The 20115-nt window shown below is 47.3% G+C and overlaps 1 protein-coding gene across 1 annotated transcript in view; it reads left to right on the forward strand.

Moving 5' to 3' along the window:
• The first annotated feature begins 344 nt into the window (after window positions 1–344).
• TAMALIN (trafficking regulator and scaffold protein tamalin) overlaps window positions 345–20115 on the forward strand; it is a 29664-nt gene continuing 9893 nt past the window's right edge. Inside the window, exons 1-2 of the mRNA XM_053298396.1 lie at window positions 345–563; window positions 17755–17804. Of these exons, the coding sequence (XP_053154371.1) occupies window positions 411–563; window positions 17755–17804 (203 nt within the window). The 5' untranslated portion in view covers window positions 345–410. The remainder of the gene's footprint in view (window positions 564–17754; window positions 17805–20115) is intronic.

Consider the following 20115-nt stretch of genomic DNA (forward strand, 5'->3'; position numbering starts at 1 on the left):
CGCCGTCCCTACGAATGGAGACTCCCTTTTGACAGAGGCCTGCGATGCGATCCAGGTACGCTCTGCTGGAAGGAGTGGGAATGCGTGTGACAGGCAAGCGGCTGGTCTCCGAGGAGGCTACTTGACGAGGCAGGAATCCCCCTGGAAAGAGTCAAAAGCACAAAAAGGGTTTGTTTGTTTTTAATTCCTTTGTTTTAATTCGGGAAGCTACCACAGAGGAAAGTTCCCGGGCTCGCGCGGCATCCCCAAGCCTTGTCTGCCGAAGAAAAGGCGGGGCCCCTCCGCCTCAGGGGCGTGGCCTAGCCGCGAAGGGCGTGTCCTTCGCAGTGCCCCGCCCCCCGCTTCTTCAGGAGTGCCTTATAGCTTCGTTCGGCGCGGGCGCCCTTCTTTCCTTTCCTCGCGGCCCGGCCATGACCCTGCGGAGACTCCGGCGGCTCCGGCCCGGGCAGCAGTTGCAAGAGGCGGCGGCGAGCTTGGCGGGTCCGGGCGCTCTCGGGGGCCGAGCGGCGGAGCTAGAAAGGGCCCTGGCGGCCTCGGGGGGCACCTTGCCCCGAGCCAGGAGGGTGAGTGAGAGAGAAGCGGCGGCGGCGGCGGCGGCAGGAGGACCCCGCGGCAATGCACACGCGCGACCTCCCTCCCTCCCTCCCTGTCTGCCCGCCCGCCCGCCTCGGCAGCATCGTCTGCCCGGCGGCCGCCTTGGGCGTGCCCGGGTCCGGACCCAGCGGCGGCAGCAGCAGCAGCAGCAGAATCTTCCTCAGTCCCCACGAGCCCAGGTGCCTCGTGCCGCGCTCCTCCTCCGCCCCCAGCCAGGAAGGGAGATGAGGATGGAGCAGGAGACCCTCTAAGGCTTCCCCTCGGAGACCCTCCTCTCCTCCTCCTCCTCCTCCTCCTCCTCCTCCTCTCACCCCCCGCCCCGTCCCTTGGAGTGGTCGCCCGGCGAAATTTCCGCCAGCCCGTCTTCCTTCCCCCGCGCCCCATCCCTTGCTGACCCCGCGTCGGTGCTCGAGCTCCAGTCGGGTCGGTGAAGTCCCTTGTTAGCGCCCTGTGATGCTAGCCATCGAAGGCAGCAAGCGTGGGGAGGGGGCCGGCTTTCCTCGTTTGAGTGCTTACGGTTACGGAAGGAGTCGGGATTCGTGAGTAAAGAAGCGGGTCGACCTCGAGTGGTGTTGTGGGCTACCTAACGGAGAGCAAGATGTGTTCATTCACGCTGTTCATCATCCCCGTTACCTCCGCCCCTCTTCTGCTTCCACCCTCCTTTCCCACTTTATGCCACGGTGAGGTGGGAAAGGGGGAAAGCAAGATGACTGACTTATTCCCCATCAGTTTGTGCGAATGCCTTTTGCCCTAGAGCTTCTGGCCTTCACCTCTGCTTATAACCTGTGAAGTCCGTGCTACTTCACCTGGGTTTGCTTCAGTTGTTCAATAGGATTATGTATCCTAAGGTGGACTTCTCGTATTCATTTTTCTTGTGATACTTCTATCTCGTTTCAACTTAATGGCCTGTTGAAACCTGTGTGCCCAGCAATATTGAAGCAGAAGTCAATGGATGCCAAGTGTATCTGTGGCACCTGGCATTAGGTAGATCAGGTGGTAGTTTATCTGGAGCTGATGGCACGATTCTTCTTGGGACCTCTGGATATGTTTCTTTCACCTGTCGAGCAAGTCTTGACTTTTTTTTAAGGAGCCGAACAATGGGCAAGGAGTAGTGTACTAGTATGCTAGCCAGAAAATGGAGGGTGTTCCTTGGTCTTCCAGAGATCTTCTGGGGTCTTGGATGATCCTAAGACTGCAGTGTTGGACATGCTTCCTTGGAAAGAAGTTCTGCAACAAATCAACAGGACTTGATTCTAAGCACATTGATTTAGAATTGGTCTTTTTTTGCTGCCTATGCCTTAGCATGAGTAGCTCTGCATTGTGCCTTATCCGGTTAAAAGGTTCCTGATTGGCATGGGTGCAGTTAGATAAGTACCTGTGATAACTCTGTTCTTAAAAACATAATTGTATGTCTCTGGAAATTATCACAGTACTATGAAACTGGTCATATTGTGTTTTCATCTGTTGTCAGTTATCTCTTTTGAAGGGTCTTGATTCTATTAAACATTTGTCTATGTTGTTCTTCTTTCTCTCTTCACAACTACACAATAGTTATTGTTGGACTTATTTATGTGACCCTGACAAAACTCATGTGTGAGTTTTGACTGACTCCCATGTTTTAAAAGTTCTAGTTTTCAAAGGGTTTTGTAAACTTTCATCCACCCACATCAAGGAAGTCAAGTATGTGTGTTTGTTGACTGGTACTTCTGAAATGTTTGTGTGATGTTGAGCTCTCACTTGGTCACAATGCATTTTGCCTCCTGTGGCTTATATAGTTGTGTGTTATGGAGTCTCATTCTCTGGTTCTTGTTTGCAGAGAATATAATTATTGCTAGCATGAAGTGTAGGTGAGCAGGTAGAAAGGGAAAGGTGGTTGTTTCAATCATTGAAAAGAACACTTCTGCCAACTCTGGAAATCAGAACTGTCTCCAGATTCCAGAAACATCCAATTCGTCCCTTAATACCATTATCTATGGAGACTAGAAATCAGAGCTACTGCTAGGATTTTCAGAAGTGATTAAATCAGATCAACTGGGAAACTTGCTACCTGAAAGGAGAATTGTCCATGCTGCCCAGTTCCCTGTAGGATACTTAGAAGTCTTGCAGCTAAAATGGAATTAAAGCTGGTTGTGCTTGAATCATACAAACCCTGCCCTGACATAATAGTGACATTTGTAGTAGCCTAGGTCCATGATTTCTGAAGGTATGATTGTTTCCCCATGCAATTCACTTTGGGCAACTCTGTCCTCTCTATAGTGTAGTGTTTTTGACTAGATTGGGGCTAACTGCTTTCATATCAGCTGTTTGCTGGAACAATGGGCTGGCTGAACTCTGAGGCTGCTGAGTGACTGAAGCAATTTGCCATTTAAATAGCTTAATTGTTCTAAACCAGCCCATGCTACAAGTTAACAATTTGCAAATGTACAAGCAAGTGAGATTTGCAAACAAGTAGTGACCATTATGGTTATCTGACCAGTGTTAACCATTGTTTATCTGGCCTATAAACTAACAAGGCAAGTCTTCCAACAGCCTTTCCTGTCACTTGACCACCAGAGTCTTGTGGTATGAGGGAAGGAAATGGGTGAGAAGTTCTGTGGGTTTTTGTACTGCTTATATTTTTAGTGTACTTTTTTCAAACATTACTTTAATGTGTCACATCTCTTCAGCTTTTAATCTATACAAAGGCACTGATCTCCTTTAAAGAAAGGAGCAAATTGGGAGCCAAAGACATTAGAATCATTATACTCAAGTACCCAGAATAGTTTTTGTCAGTTTCCAAACCAAACCAAAATGTCTCAAATAATATCCTGGAGAATAGTCATCTTTGAAATAGTTTTATTGGGAAATGGAATAGGCTCCTGCCCTATCCTTTTAATTTTCACTATTTTTACTTAGCTGCTCTTCAGCTATTGTTATGTTACCACTACAGAATATTGCACTATCTGTTAATGCTGCCCCCTCCCATCATATGAATGCTGCTTATTTAAGCCCTTGGGTCTCCTTTTCCCTGTACTGCTGGACTTGAATTGTAAATTTGCTAGTCATGGCCACTCTAGTGTTCTGACAAATGCCAAGGACTGTGTGTTGATACCTGGTATAGTACCGGGCACCAAATTAATTGGTGTTAGTAAAAGTGCTAATTTAAACTGTGCAATGTTAATCCTTTCTCACTGAGTTTTTGAGGTAGACTATCATTTCCATTTACATATGGGAGCAGCAGCAATGTGCGTGACTTTCCATGATCATGAAGTTAGTATTTGGTTACCTTAAGTGGCACAGTGGGAAAATGCTTGACTAACAAGCCGAAGGTTGCTGGTTCAAATCGCTGCTGCTACGATATTGGGCAGCAGCAGCGATGTAGGAAGATGCTGAAAGGCATCATCTCATACTGCACAGGAGGTGGCAGTGGTAAACCCCTCCTGTATTCTACCAAAGACAACCACAGGGCTCTGTGGGCACCAGGAGTCGAAATCAACTTGACGGCACACTTTACTTACTTACTTAGTATTTGGTTAAGTGGGATTTGAACTCTGGTCCTGCACATCCAGCAGGAGCACTCTGCCAGGTACACAGTGTTGGAATTTGAGATATCCCTGAAACAAAGCACCTTCATTATGCCTCAGCCTTCTCATACTTACCATCACTTGCAGGCTTGTGCCTTGGCCAGACGAGTCTCTGCCTGTTGTCCTCTGCTAGAAAATGGTTTGCTTTTACCTTACCCTCCCCTTTCTCTCTCTTGCTCTTTCAGACTGTAAGTTGTGAAGCATTTGGTGCTCAAAGCAGTGCTATCAAAATAACTGTCATAAGTCTGCTGCTGAAAACAGTCTCTCTGTGGTTTGTGTCCCACCTCCATGTTGTAGCATGAAGCACTTCTCACCATGAGGATCAGGGATTCAATAGGAGGTCTCCATGCACACTCCCTGTCATTGGTGGATACCAGTGAGGTGGTGGGAAGGGAACTCTCTGTGTGATGAGCTCCCTTCCTGTAATACACTTCTCATCACAGCACAACATGGGGCTTGACAGCTTGCCACAGGGGTGCTGTTTTGGCAGGAATAACATGCAGCCTTGCTCTAAGGGCTGGATACTAAAGCACAAAGTGTGCATGTACTGCATCAGTTACTAAGGGCAACAGGTATCATGTGGTGGTTTTTCCTTCTGAAATCCATGATCCCTTTCCTGCTTGCTGCTTCCATTTATTTTAAAGGGTAAAGTCGTGTTTGAAAAATATGTGGACCCTTCACAATTGACAGTCCATAAAGGCACACCTTGACAAATTTTCTTTGGATCCAGGAGCAAATCCAAAAATTTAGGAGCCAAACCATAGACGCTTGACAAAATTACTGGACCTGTAATTTGACAAAACTACAGGGCATTGTAGAGGTAGCGAGTAAATGGGCTCTTCATTTTCCCCCTTTACAAGTAACTTACTTGGAAAAGAAACAGGGCTGCCTGGGTCAAATTGTATTAAACGACTCAATCTCTGAATATCCTAGCCTAAAGATAAAGTGTGCCGCCAAGTCGGTGTCGACTCCTGACGCCCACAGAGCCCTGTGGTTTTCTTTGGTAGAATACAGGAGAGGTTCACCATTGCCTCCTCCCACGCAATATGAGCTGATGCCTTTCTGCATCTTCCTATATCGCTGCTGCCCAATATAGTACTAGCAGGGATTTGAACCAGCAATCTTCTTCTGTTTGTCAGTCAAGCATTTCCCCACTTCACCACTTAAGGTGTTTCATCCTAGTCTAGGTGCCACCATTAATCTTTTTTAAAGCCTGGGATTTGTCAGGCTCTGAAGTAAGGTGACTGTAGCCCCGCCCCTTATGTTGCCGTACTGTTCTTAACCAATCCATCCTCATGAAAAGCTTCCAACAGACCTGGAGACTTGTCAGTCATGGGTACCTCATAGCAGCATGTCACCATAGGACAGCTGAGCCACTCTATCAACAAAAGTGCCCTAGCCGAGGTAAGGTAAGGGGGGAGTTGTCGTCACGACTGGTCTCCTACAGGGGTGATGATGGTTCTTAATTGAAACGTGGACCATTTAGCCTTCGATCCTATCCAGCACTAAGACTCCGAGCTTCATTGTGTTGACTTAGGCGACACTGGGGGGGAAACAAGGACTCATTTCCTGTACAGCGCTCCACATCCCATAATAGTAACCTGTGGCTATGGCAGCCTGTTACTGCACGCAGAGATAACAGCTACAGAAAGGAACTTTGAATACTGTGACCTATTGCAAATGATCGGAGTGCCAGCATCTGACTACAAACAAGTTCCTGAATTACCAGGTTGCAGAAGTTGTTGCTTTAATATGGGGTGGGGGAAGGAAGACGAGAGCGGAGGGGGGCCTGATTGCTGTTGGAGGAATGACGCCTTTGCTAACACTCTAGCTGCTGTGACATCACTGTTGTTCTGAACAGGAGTGACATAAGTGTGAAGAAACAGAATCATTGTGTGAAGAGGAGTGTGCATATGGCTAATTACACTGTTTGTTTCAGAGTCTTCCTGCTGGTTTCAAAATTATTTGAGGTCAGGAGCAGACCTGTGGAAATGCTTTGAATTGTATGTACAGTTTATTTTTAACTAATTGTTACTGCTGAAATTTTTCAAGACTCTTTTAATACCCAGAGCAGGAATTCTTGTGCAGTTGCATTTAGGCTGCATAGCAGCGTAACTGTTTTGAAACTCCTGATTATTATTTTTTTCCATTTATATCTTGCGCTTCCTCCAAGGAACCCAAGAGCAGTGTACATTGTTGTACACTATTTAAAACAACCCTGTGAGGTAGGCTAGGCTGAGAGAAGTGATTGGCCCAGAGTCACCCAGTGAGTTTCATAGCCGAATGGGGATTTGAACTCTGGTCTCCCTGGCCCTAGTTCAACATTCCAACCATTAAACTGTGTTGAACATAGGAAGCTGCCATATACTGAGTCAGACCATTGCTCTGTCTAGCTCAGTATTGTCTTCACAGACTGGCAGCGGCTTCTCCAAGGTTGCAGGCAGGAATCTCTCTCAGCCCTATCTTGGAGGTTCCAGGAAGGGAACTTGGAACCTTCTGCTCTTCCCAGAGCGGCTCCATCCCCTGAGGGGAATATCTTGCAGTGCTCACACACCAAGTCTCCCATTCAAATGCAACCAGGGCAGACCCTGCTTAGCTAAGGGGACCAGTCATCCTTGCTACCACAAGACCAGCTCCTGTGGTCAGGTTGTACTCCTGTGGCAAATTCAGAAGTAATGAAGTGCTCTTCTGTGTCCTCCATGTACATCAGTATCCCTCAGCCTTCTGAGCACTGGGGCTCTCTTCCTTCAGAGTTGAAAATGGAGTAATGCTTCACTCGTGCACCTGAAAGATTTTCCATTCAGAACATTGAAGAATAGGAATTCTCTGCTGTTGGAAGAGCCCTTCCCCTGTGTTTGAGAGTTGCTCATCTGAGCATATCTCCTGACTCAGTAGAAGCCGGTCCAGAGCAGCAACTCATGCAGAGAGGTTTTTTACCCCACCTTTCTTTCCTGCAGCTCAAGGTTTTATTCTTGCACCCATTTTATTCTTGCAACAATCCTGTAAGGTTGGAGAGGCTGCGAGAGAGACTAACCCATCCAAGGTCACCAAGGGAACTGCTTGGCTGAGAGAGGATTTGGACCTGGGTCCTGGTTCAACACCCTAACCAGTTCACCACACTGACTCTTGTAGACAGCTTCCTATGAGGACCAGTAACTCTGCGCTACATCCAGTCACACAACTGAAGCCAAGTTGTGGCAAAATCACCCACCCCATGGCGGCTGATGGGGAAGATGCCAGAGCGATGGTTCATTACAGAGATGCAATGGGTAGTCTCTCCTACCAAGCAAGGCTTTAGACTCAACCCCAAGCCTGTTTCCATTAGACCTCTAAGGCGGCCTTAAAAACCATACCTTTTAACCACATGTTTGATGGTCATCTGTAATTGTTTTTAAATGTGGGTGGTGGTTGTTTTGTAAGCCACCATGAGGCTTTATAATTTGGCAGGATAGAAATGCAAAAAATAAAATAAAAAATAGTGTGAATTGGTAAGAGTGTCTGAGCACTTGTATAGAATTCTTTCTCATGGCCACTTACAGTAGCTGCACTTTGCAGAGTCCAGGATTCTCTTTTCTCCCTCAGAGTAGGAAGTCATTGTTCACAAAGGGTTAACTTCCATCACAGGAATGTTCAGGTAACAGGAGGTCCCTGGGAGCCAGGTCCCCGGTTCCTTCCTGACTTTGCTCCTGGTTGGCCATATCTGCTGGGGGTCGAGCCCAGGATCCTCTTCCTTGGGGTAATTATCTACCTAGTAACTAAACAAGATGTGCTACTGACTCACTCTCATCAATTGTATGGTGATTCCCATTCAGCCTTGAGACTTGCTGGGTGACTCTGGGCCAGTCACTTCTCTCTCAGCCTAACCTACTTCAAGGGTTGTTGTGAGGAGAAACTCAAGTATCTTCCTCCTTGGAGGAAGAGCGGGATATAAAGTGTAAATAATAATAAAGCTATAGTGATTTGGACTGGAAACCAGTAGTGTCCATCTATTCAAAAGTTGATGTACATTCCGAACTATCCTCAAACTAGCTTTGTATCGGACATAGATGCAATTCTGGTTGTATCAAATATAGATGCAATGCTAGCTGGAAACTCTCACAGAGTAGACTGCTGATGCAGAGTAACCGAGATCAAGAGTACTGGAAGAAAGCTGTTTAAAGCAGGTCCTTTATTAGAATTCAGGGGGGGAACCCCCCCCCCTTTACTGCCTACTTGCCCTCCTCACTCCCTTAGGGCAGGATTCTCTATCTCTATCTTTTTTTTTTTTTAAACCAGAAAATCTTGCATGACACTGGTCTGTCTGCAGTCTTCTTAGGCAACTTGTTCATTTGCTCTTGCCATTAGGGATTCGATTCCTCCTGATCCAGGAACGGTTATTCCTTCTTGTAATTTAAATCAAATCAAGATGGGATGGAGGGTTTATTGCTGTTAGTTTGTATGATCATCTGGCCCGGACATCTGTAGGACTTAAGAGTAAAGTACCTGCTTCACTCTATAGGCAGGAAACATCAGCACCTTAGAGACCTATGAAATAACACTGCATGGCATGATAGTCACATCTGTTCTTTAACCCATCTGAGGCAGTGGGGCACTCTTGCTCCTGCTAAGTAACTCTTGTCATTAGGGACACAGGCAGGGGGTCAGGAAGTGTTGGCTCGGTTCAGTTCAGACACAATATTTTACTCGTCAGGTGGTTCCTCAAGCCATATTGGTACATTACTCTTCAGAACTTGTCAGGCATCATTTTTCACTCGTCACAGACTAGTAGACTAGTGGATCTCCTGAGCCCTGGACATAGGAAACTGACTTATACTGTACTGACTCAGACACTTCTCCAAGGTTTCAGGCAGGAGTCTCTTCCCAGCCCTACCTGGAGATGTCAGGGATTGAACCTGGGACCTTCTGCATGCAAAGCCAGATGCTCTATCACTGAGCCACAGCCAAATCCCCATTTGTCTCCATTACATTAGCAAGCAACTATGGTGCCTGAAAAGCCTTGATGAATGCGGAACAAAGGCAGGATGCCTCCTTGCCATGTTTTTGGGCAGGCTTTGGCTGCTGCCTGTGATCTCGGTTGAAAGCAAACTTTGTAAGCCTGTGACCCTGGAAAAGTAGCCCCCACCCCAGTGCAGGAAGCCAGTCCCTCTCAGCCAGGAGATGAAAAGCCCTGTTTGTTTATGGAGCCATCAACCCGTATGCAGGGAGTGGGGGCGGGTGATGATGGAGCCAAGGCTCATTTCACTTTCAAAACTGCAGCATGGAACGATTTGCATCCTTTCTACTGCCTTGTTTCCTCAGTCCCACCAGAGAAAGCGAAGGGAGACTTTGTGTGTTGTACATGCACGTTGCTATATCTTCAGCGTGGTCCCCACTCTGGAGAATGGGGTACTCATTTTCTTTGCACTCAGCTATGTAACTCTGGCAGCCAAGCACACAGTCTTCCACCCAGAGGAAGTTCCGCGTCTCTCCGCCTCCAGCTTGATATTGGAAGCACATGTTTGCATAAGAGTCTGTGTTTAATTACTGATGGAGACAGCAGTCTTTTGCAGGTCCGAGGCTGCTCTTTTGCATGTTTGGGGCCAGGGACCAAAGTTGGGGGTGAGGAGGGGCGGCAATGAAAGGGAATAATTGGGTTTATCTGAAACACAAGCATCCTCTCAGCTGGTTGCCATTTGGAGTGGCTTCTGTCATTGCTGCTGCTGGCTCAGCTCAGGAAGGCCCTTGGCAAAGAACTGTTTGTTTATTCGCAGAGTTCTTTCCTGGGCATGGCTTGGGATAAAGGCTCCCTTAGCCACAGTTATCTGGTCAGTGGGCTCAGCCTCTAAACAACAAAGAGGCTTTCTGTTTGCACAGATCCTGTACGTGGCAGTGGCACACACCCAGGAATCTAATCAGCAACCTCAAGGCTTTGAGATTGCAGCCTCCTGTTGGCTCCGAGTTGTACTTCCTTTCAAAGATGCAACAACTGACCTGATTGGCCACACAGAGGGCGTATGACATCTGGAAGAGGGGAAGTCTCTCCAGTCTGTTGGTTCTCAGATCAGTCCTGCAGACCTGAAAAAGCTGAAGGGCCCGTTCTGAATGTTGAGTGTGTCTGAGCAGCCAAGCAACTGGTAATTGTCCTCCCTGGTGACAAGCCTCTTCCAGGAATCAAAGGGGCAAGCTTGTTAACCTTCAAAAGGGAAGCATGTGCTTGCCACATGTTCACTGACGCCAGCAAGTGCTAACCACTGGCGTTCAAAAAGTGGCATCAGGAATAGCCCTGATTTCAAATGGATGTTTTCCCATACATACCTGACAGCAGGAGTTCCCGATCTTGGCTCTCCAGATGTTAACGGGACTACAGTTCTGATCATCCCCATCCACAATATCCATTGCGGCTGAGGATAATGAGTTGTAGTCCCAACAACATCTGGAGAGTCAAGATTGGGGAACCCCTGCTCTCCAGTGTGGTGCACTGAAGAAACCACCAGGCATGTAAGAAGAATGTTTGCTAGGAAGAGTGTAAATGGGCCCTCATTTACAAACAGGAGTGACACTCTGACCAATTCAAGCATTGATTTAGAACTTCTTGGTGGAGTGTGTGCCAGTTGTTTAGCAAGGGGCATTTGGAGAACTGAGTTAAGGATAAGTTTGTGAATCTGGATTATTATTTTTTAATGGGTGCTCAAGTTGATGTATTTAGGATGGAGAAGTCCCTAAAACACTTGGAGGAGATGTGGGGTGGGGGGAGAAAAGTTCACTCAATCCTAATCTGGGTAGAACACGCCTGCTCTGCTTAGGGCCCCCTAGCTGTTTTTGGACTACCATAATTCCCAGCCATAGTGGCCAATAGCCAGGGGTTATGGGGATTGTAGGCCAGCATCTGCAGGAGGGACAAAGTTGAGCAGGCCTGGGGTAGAAACTGCCAACCCTCATTCAGGAACTGTGTGCTCTCATGTTTGCTGATCGCTTGTCAAGAACCCCTGCTAACCAGAAGTGCACTTAGGTAATTTTGGAGCCTGGAACTAAAAGCTGGTGGACCCCCCCACCGCTTCAAGTTAAGTATTATCCCCCTACACACACACCCCAACAATGTGACAAACATAGTATTTTTAACCTGGGGGCCCTTGAGGGCACGAACAGCAACAACCGAACTCACAAAAATGTAATAATCTAAAACGGGTATATTCATGCAAATATGCATTAGCAGAAATATTTCAACTTAACATATTTCCATCCCACATATTTCTCTCCCCACTCCCCCTTGTCTCTAACGCACCTGGCACAGGTCATAATCACACTTGGCCATCTGGCACAGTGTGGGCCAGTGGCAACCACACTATGAAGTCCAGAGGTAAGAGCACCGCTGCTGCTAACTGAGCAAACAGGCACCTCTTTAAAGTGGTGATTCTCTTACACTGAGGGAAATAAGTATTTGATCCCCTGCTGATTTTGTCCGTTTGCCCTCTGACACAGAAATGACCAGGCTATAATTGGAATGGTAGGTTTATTGTAGCTGTGAGAGACAGAATAACAACAAACCAACCCTCAAAAGCCCAGTGCCCAAAAGTCAGCGATGGATTTGCATTGTAGTGAGGGAAATAAGTATTCCATCCCCTATCAACCAGCAAGATTTCAGGCTCCCAGGTGTCTTTTCACTATATGCAGGTAACGAGCTGAGATGAGGAACACCCTCTGTAAGGGAGTGCTCCTAATCCCAGCTTGTTACAGTACCTGTATAAAAGACACCTGTCCATAGAAGCAAGCAATCACTCAGCTTCCAAACTCACCACTATGCCCAAGACCAAAGAGCTGTCGAAGGATGTCAGGGACAAGGTTGTAGACCTGCACAAGGCTGGACTTGGGCTACAAGACTATCGCCAAGCAGCTTGGTGAGAAGGTGACTACAGTTGGCACGATAACTTGCAAATGGAAGAAACACAAAATAACTGTCAATCTCCCTCGGTCTGGGGCTCCATGCAAGATCTCACCTCGGGGAGTTGCAATGATCATGAGAACGGTGACAAAGCAGCCCAGAACTACACGGGGGGAACTTGTCAATGATCTCAGGGCAGCTGGAACCATAGTCACCAAGAAAACAATTGGTAACACACTACGCCGTGAAGGACTGAAATCTTGCAGTGCCCGCAAGGTCCCCCTGCTCAAGGCAGCACATGTACAGGCCCGTCTGCAGTTTGCCAATGCACATCTGAATGATCCAGAGGAGAACTGGGCGAAAGTGTTGTGGTCAGATGAGACCAAAATCGAGCTCTTTGGCATCAACTCAACTCACCGTGTGTGGAGGAGGAGGAATGCTGCCTATGAGCCCAAGAACACCATCCCCACCGTCAAACATGGAGGTGGACACATTATGCTTTGGGGGTGTTTTTCTGCTAAGGGGACAGGACACCTTCACCGCATCGAAGGGACGATGGACGGGACCATGTACCGTCAGATCTTGGGTGAGCACCTCCTTCCCTCAGCCAGGGCATTGAGAATGGGTCGTGGATGGGTATTCCAGCATGACAATGACCCCAAACACACAGCCAAGGCAACAAAGGAGTGGCTCAAGAAGAAGCACATGAAGGTCCTGGAGTGGCCCAGCCAGTCTCCAGACCTTAATCCCATAGAAAATCTGTGGAGGGAGCTGAAGGTTCGGGTTGCCAAACATTAGCCTCGAAACCTTTCTGACTTGGAGAGGATCTGCAAAGAGGAGTGGGACAACATCCCTCCTGGGTTGGTGCAAACCTGGTGGCCAACTACAAGAAACGTCTGACCTCTGTGATTGCCAACAAGGGTTTTGCCACCAAGTACTAAGACATCTTTTGTGAAGGGATCGAATACTTATTTCCCTCACTACAATGCAAATCCATCGCTGACTTTTGGGCACTGGGCTTTTGAGGGTTGGTTTGTTGTTATTCCGTCTCTCACAGCTACAGTAAACCTACCATTCCAATTATAGCCTGGTCATTTCTGTGTCAGAGGGCAAACGGACAAAATCAGCAGGGGATCAAATACTTATTTCCCTCACTGTATGTTTTGCAACTGGGCCTGTCCAGCCCCCAGCACAGCATCCCTCTCGTAGCTGTTGCTGGTGTTTACCTTATGTTTCTTTTTGGATTGTGAACCCAAAGACTCATCTCACTTATTTATTCTATGTAAACCGCTTTGGAACCTTTGTTGAAAAGCAGTATACAAATAGAAAAGTAAAGTGTGCCGTCAAGTTGGTGTTGACTCCTGGCGACCACAGAGCCCTGTGATTGTCTTTGTAGGGATACAGGAGGGGTTTACCATTGCCTTCTCCCGTGCAGTATGGGATGATGTCTTTCAGCATCTTCCTATATTGCTGCTGCCTGATATAGGTGTTTCCCATAGTCTGGGAAACATACTAGCAGGGATTCAAACCGGCAACCTTGTGCTTGTCAGTAAAGCATTTCCCCGCTGCGCCACTTAAGTAAGTACCACTTACTTAAGTTTAAGTGGCACCTTAAGTACCACTTAAGGTGGTACTCTGGAAAACATACCAGCGGGGATTTGAACCAGCAACCTCTGGCTTGCTAGTCAAGTCATTTCCCTGCTGCGCCATTAGGTGGCTATACAAGTAGTAGTTGTTAAGAACAAGGTCAGAAGTGCCATCTGTGATTGTGTGCTCAGCAGCAGCAGCTGAGTTGGAGGGCTCTTTGTCCTGTCTCATTCAGCAGCTGGGTAGGTGGGAGCCCTCCAGCCCAGCCACTGCTGAACACATGATCATGGATGGCACCTCCAACCTGGTTTTCAGCCAATAGACAATTGGCAAAGGGGAGTGTGCACAGCTCCCAAAATAGGATCGGAGGCTTCTCCCACTCCAGTTATGGTTGTGTCAGCTTTCTTGGTAAGTCTTGTCCCATCTGAGAGGTACCCAGATCCCATAGTTGGGGCCTGTGTGTTTTGCTTTGATGAACCTTGGGCCAGTGGCCCCAACAGTAGTAAAACAATGGCGTGGAGGAAGGTGACATGGAGGAAAACTGAGTATTTAGTGCAAAGGAAGCATAAGCCCGAGTTACACATCACATTCAACACTTGTATGATCAGCATGCAGATTGAGGGGCCTGTCCCAGGGTCACTTTTAAAACAAAAGCAGGTACAGTCATTCCCGCAAAACAACATACGAGTGTACAGACATCTGCACACTCATACAGCAGAGAGTCCGAAATCTGGCTGGGGCAACCAGCCGCCTCTCCCTCTCCCAGCCCACAGCTCTCTCACTGTCTGATTTGAACAGTGAATTAGTCTGCTGCAAGTGGAAAGTGGAACTTAGGTGGGCCAAGGGGCAGAAGAGAGATAGGCCAAGAGGAGGAGGCTCTTCTTGCTTGCCTCTGGAGTTCCGAGTTGCACTTCTGTGCAAAGATGCAGCAGCTATTCCAGACGTCAGTGGTGCAGCTGGATTTCAGAGGCGCCTGCTGAGAGAGAGAGCCTGCCTCCACTGTAGCACTCAACTTGGCCCTCTACCACCTCCTCTTTGGATGTCCAGTTTCTCCCAAAAGGAGCCTGAGCTTTTCCAGCAGTGAGCTAATTCCTCGGCTCGATGAAGCACTCCTGACTTTTCCCCCAGCACTCTTTTCTAAAACCCCAGTCGCTGTCTGTATGTATGAGCTTCCTTTTTCAGTTCATTCTTGGGTATGAACCCTGCCTTCTGCATGGCTTTGCAGACTTGGGTCCCCAGTTGTTGCCCTACAGCTCTCATCATCCCAGCATGCAGCCATTCTGGCTAGGTGTGTTGGGAGTTGTAGTCCTACAACATCAGGTTTGAGAACACCCCTTACTTACCGAACCGGGGTTTGAAAGACTTGGGAGCCATTGCATCTTTGAGAGGGCAGCCTGTTGGCTCACGATGGTGCTTCACTGCAAAGCTTTGGGGTCATTTTAGGCTGGTGAAAACAAGGGTGAGGGGGGTGCTCGGATGCAAGCTCTGGCTGGCGTGCTGAAGTGTTCGCATCAGTGCGTGGACAGATGTTTGTTTTCAGACATAATTCCAGTCGCATGTGTGGCTCCCTAATAGAAATCGGCTGCTTTGTCTCCTGGCTGCTCCCTGCAAAGACGTTGACTTCAACCAAGAACCAAAGACGCACACGTTTGCATGCTTGCGCAACTTGGACAGCTTAATAAAAGACGGAGCATTGTCGTTAACCAACTGCTGTTTGTGACTTTGCCAAGATATCTGACATTCTTAATGCTAAATGTGAACTGGAATGTGGGACCGCCACCCACCTCCAAGGGGGGTTGGATATATTTATGTTAATGGGGCTGGCTAATTGGCTTAACCGCAGCTCCCATCAGGCATTGGGTGTACCATTCTGCTTAAATACCCAACAATGAGAGGGCTTGTTTAAGATGGACCGGATGATTAATTTTATTTAAAAATTGGGCTTTAGGATAAAACAGACCTTCTCTTCCAAGGATTTCTCATTTCCCCATGGCAGCAAGCCATATGGCTTTTAAAAGCCTGCAATGTTCAGAACGTGACTTTAGGCTTGTATTTCTGACAGCAGAATTGGTGGTGGCTGTTCAACAGTTACAAGACACACACACACCCCTGCACATGCACGCACGCACGCACATGCGCGCACGCACCCACACCCATTTGTAATCTCAAGTCAAAGTGTATGAAGCACTTGACTTCAGGAGTTGGGGCAGTTCTAAGAAAAACTGTTTCAGGTTTATGCTAAAATTGGTAATAAGGAGCCATGGGGCTTGGGGCCCATAGCTCAGTGGTAGAGCAATCTGCTTTGCATATGGAAGGTCACGGGTTCAATTCCTGGCATCTCCACGTTAGTACTGGGAAAGGCTCCTGCCTGGAACCCTGGAGAAGCTGCTGCTTGTCAGTATAGAAGACAATACTGAGCTAGAGGGACCAAGGGTCTGACTCGGCATAAGGCAGCTTCCTATGTTCCACGCAGGCCCTGAAGAAGCACATAACACAAAAATAGGCAATAACTTCTGTCCATTTGATCAGCTTCTGTGGGTGAGGATGCAGGTCTGTGGCCTTCAGCTATATAGCATGCATCAGCTATATGTTCTTTGCGGGGCACTGTACCCTCGAGGCAGGATCACAGCCTCCTGTGGGAAGCCCACCTGAAGAGTAAGCATCAGTAATTCACACCTCTTTCTTTGTACTGAAGTGCAAAATTAGCTTTGTTTTATTCCATGTGTCTAAAAAGCCAATTTTGCATTTCAGTACAAAGTGGTATAAATGACTGATGGGAGTACAAATGCTTACTCTTCAGGCAGGGTTCTAATAAGAGGCTGTGATCCTACCTTAAGGGCAAGAACAAATAGCTGTGCATGCCGCCAAGAGCAAATGGTGATGCGTGGTGTAGCTTAACTTTTAACCCTCTAACTTTTTCTTGAGCAGCTATGCAGGAAAAGTTAATAAAGCTCATGAATGCTGCTAGTACAGGGCCTTTTGAGTGCTCCAGTTATTTCATGTAAATTAACTTTAGTAATGCTTACAATAACCCATCCCATTGAGGAAGCTTTAGTTCTGGGTGGTGGTTGGTTTTTTTGCATCAGACAGAGGGTTGGACTAGAAGACCTATAAGCTCCTTTCCAACTCAGTGCTTAAAGAGGCCCAAATAGCGGGGGTGGCTAGGCTGTTTAGAGAAGCTGAAGGTGGAAGATAGTCACTTGCCTCAAGCCACTTGGTGAGTCTGTGGTTAAGGTGGAATCCGAGCCAGGGACTTACAAGTTGAATCCTTTAGCTCCTGTGCTCTACTATCTCTCTGTTTTCCCCACCCTTCAGTACTTTCCCACACATTATAGTGCAGCATACACTTCAGTGTGATTTCTAAAAGGGCAGGATTCAGGGAAATGACTTTCTACTATCTTGCAAGATTAGAATGAGCCTCTCTGTTATGAGACAAGGGGAGCCGGGTGCTAACATCTACTTATGGACTTCATATTCTGGCATATCCCGGTGGCTTTGAAATCATGAAGAACAGTGTGCCCATTCCCACAGCAAAGGCCCGCCCACCCAACTCGCCTGGAAGTTTTTCATGCCTGGCTTTTAGTTCGCGTCTCCTCCGGAATGGAGGGTGTGCATTTGCATATCGGCCAAATTTACCCCGAACTCCCTGCGAGCTCTCATCGGGAGCACTTCACACATGATTCAGGTTTTTCAATGAGAGTGTAAAGGAAGTAAAGTGTGCCTCCAAGTTGGTGTCGACTCCTGGCGCCCACAGAGCCCTGTGGTTGTCTTTGGTAGAATACAGGAGGGGTTGACCATTGCCTCCTCACACACAGTATGAGAGGATGCCTTTCAGCATCTTCCTAGATCATTGTTGCCCGATATAGGGGTTTCCCATAGTCTGGGAAACATACCAGCGGGGATTCGAACTGGCAACTTCTGGCTTGCTAGTCAAGCCATTTCCCCGCTGCACCATTAGGAGAATGTAGCCCAATTTATATCTGGGGTAAAAATCCTCTTTTTTATGTTGTTGGGGTGGGAGGGCAACTTCAAACTCTCAGTAAAGCCTTCTGTCTGGGAAAGCTCCTGGTGCTGTGTATGTGGTGTATTGACACATGTCTTCCTCGTTCAATATCTTGGCTAACTTTCTCTCTCTCTCAATTTATTTCTCAGGGCTCCAGATTCAAATGGCAGTCTCTCAGCCAGTCACCCGAGCAGCACAGGTAAGTCGTTTTGTTCCTTTCTGCTAGGAGAATAAAGCAGAACCAGCCAATTCTGTGCTGACCGCTAAGCAGATGGCGGCTGACTCTTCTCCAAGTCAGGGAAGGCATGTAGCCCTTGTGGTATCTGTTAGCTCTACACAGTGCAATAAAAAGCAACCCGTTCCATTCTGAGGCACTCCTGAAGTCGAATGTGGTGCCCCGAATTCTCCTCTCTGCTTCGAGTATTCCACTGTGACTTGTTAATCACTGATCACAGCTGTGACATGGGCCGCCACCCTCTGACAGCCTTGGCTGACTTCATGGGTTCTGGGCTGTGAGAGGTTTTCAGGGAGGCCCAGACTCTAATGATGGGTCTGTCTACAGTAACTCAACTGGTTCCCTAAAGACTGAGTGCAAATAGGGGTGGAGAGAGGTTTTTAACATCTCCCCTACCATGATATGTTTAATAGGAAGGTTGGGACCTTGGCCTTCACACGCAGGTTAAATCCCAGATCGTTGTCAAGGCATTTGGCCTTCCCGGCCAGGGTCTGAAGAGAGGTTCCTGCTACTTAACTGGCAAAACAGATACGAATGCAATGCAAAATGCTAACGGCTGCTTCTGTCATGCTTCCATGTGCAAAATGCTTAACGATGTGTATCCTGGCAGTCAACATGGTAATGCTCCATCATACCCACTTTACTGAGGGAAACCTGAACTGGAGATATCGGTCCAGTCAAGCAGAATTTGAATTCTGGTCTGAACCCTGAATGGATTGATTGGCAGTTTGCCTTGGCTGCTGTCGTGAAGATTTGTCTCTTATCTTCTCTTCTCTCCTCCACCCCCACCAGCAAGCAAATAGTAGCTGTCAATCCCATTAGACTTGTATAAAAGCTGAGCTTAGATGGTAGCAAAACCTAACCACTCTCTGAAAAAGATACACGAGCATTTTGACTTGTTGCCAGTTTAAAAAAAAATTTAAGTTGATTTCATACTTCAGAAAGTAGTAAATTCTTATTTTTATTGAATCTCTTTCTGGTTGGCTTGTTTGAATTCTGTTGTGATCATTGCTCTTCCTGCAGTTCACATGTTCTGCTTGTGGGATGTTGTGGTCCGGATTGTGTAGGCTGCTCTGTCTGGTAGCTAATGAGCGGATTGCCCTGTCTCGCAGGATGAGGTTGGATTAGATGGCCTTCTGGTTCTTGTTAGTGATTTTAGCTGAGTTTCATTGCATGATGAAGGCTCAGTGTGTGTGTCCTTTTAACAAACACAGGGTGTCTTGTTCTGCCTTTGGGGGACTTTGAAGAGCAACTTTAGTAAAAGCAATGAAGGCATTTGGCAAATGTGGTGTCTGAGTTCTTTAGGGTTCTGCGTCAACTCTTGGAAATTAGGATATGAAACCAACAAGAGTCTACCATGTTCCTCTGGGGAGGGAGCTCTAATATCTTAATCTCTGCTGTGCTTGCAATTTTCAGAATGATTTGGTGTCACTTTTAAATTCTCACAAAGCAGCTTTTGCACAATTTGGGCTGGGATGTAGAGTCACCAAAAGTTGTTCCTCAGCAGTGTTCCCTCTAAGGCGTGCACACATGTGTGTGCGCTTACAAGTTTTTTGATGTCCACTCAGTTAATTCTAGATCCCACTCAGGTTGAATCAGGAAGGCTCCACTCTGAATGCATGTGTGTGCACACTGCCCTGATACTGCCACCCAGAACAAAATTCATTCCACACACAGATGAAGAAAATTAGAGAGAACACTGTTCCTCAGGCATGCAAAGAAGTTCAAGGAAGCCTCTTCAGGTGTATGTACTTCTGGGCCTGATTGGGTGTGATTTTAATTTGCTAATGAGGGGGAAAGAAATGTCGAGTTATGAAACCGGATAATTAGGTATAGGATGGTTGGGTTCAACTGTCTATGAGTTGGCTCAATATATTTCATTATTAAACCATCTTGTCAGGAGGAATGCTCCACCTTTTACACGTGGGCTGAGAATATACAGCAAGTCAAAGGACAGCAGGTGCTGTGAAATGCTGTTCAGGTTAGAAATATGGGGGGGGGCGCCCCACGAGTCAAGCTGCCTGTACACCTGCCTGTGTACTTCTGGGAAGCCATACATAATTACGTAGCCCAAGTTCTGCTCCCTCCTTTCAAGCACTGTCTACAGGTGTAATGAAAGATACAAAGAGCATCTTTTATTCTCCAGTGTCTTTCACTTGATCAACAGATGGTAGGAATCAGATATGTTCTTGGTGTGACAATATCCTAATTCAGGGGTTTGCTAACTTGGGTTTTCAGATGTTGGACTACATACAACAGCTGTCCTCAGCCACAA

This window comes from Hemicordylus capensis, chromosome 2 (genome assembly GCF_027244095.1).
Source record: "Hemicordylus capensis ecotype Gifberg chromosome 2, rHemCap1.1.pri, whole genome shotgun sequence".
Lineage (NCBI taxonomy): Eukaryota > Metazoa > Chordata > Lepidosauria > Squamata > Cordylidae > Hemicordylus > Hemicordylus capensis.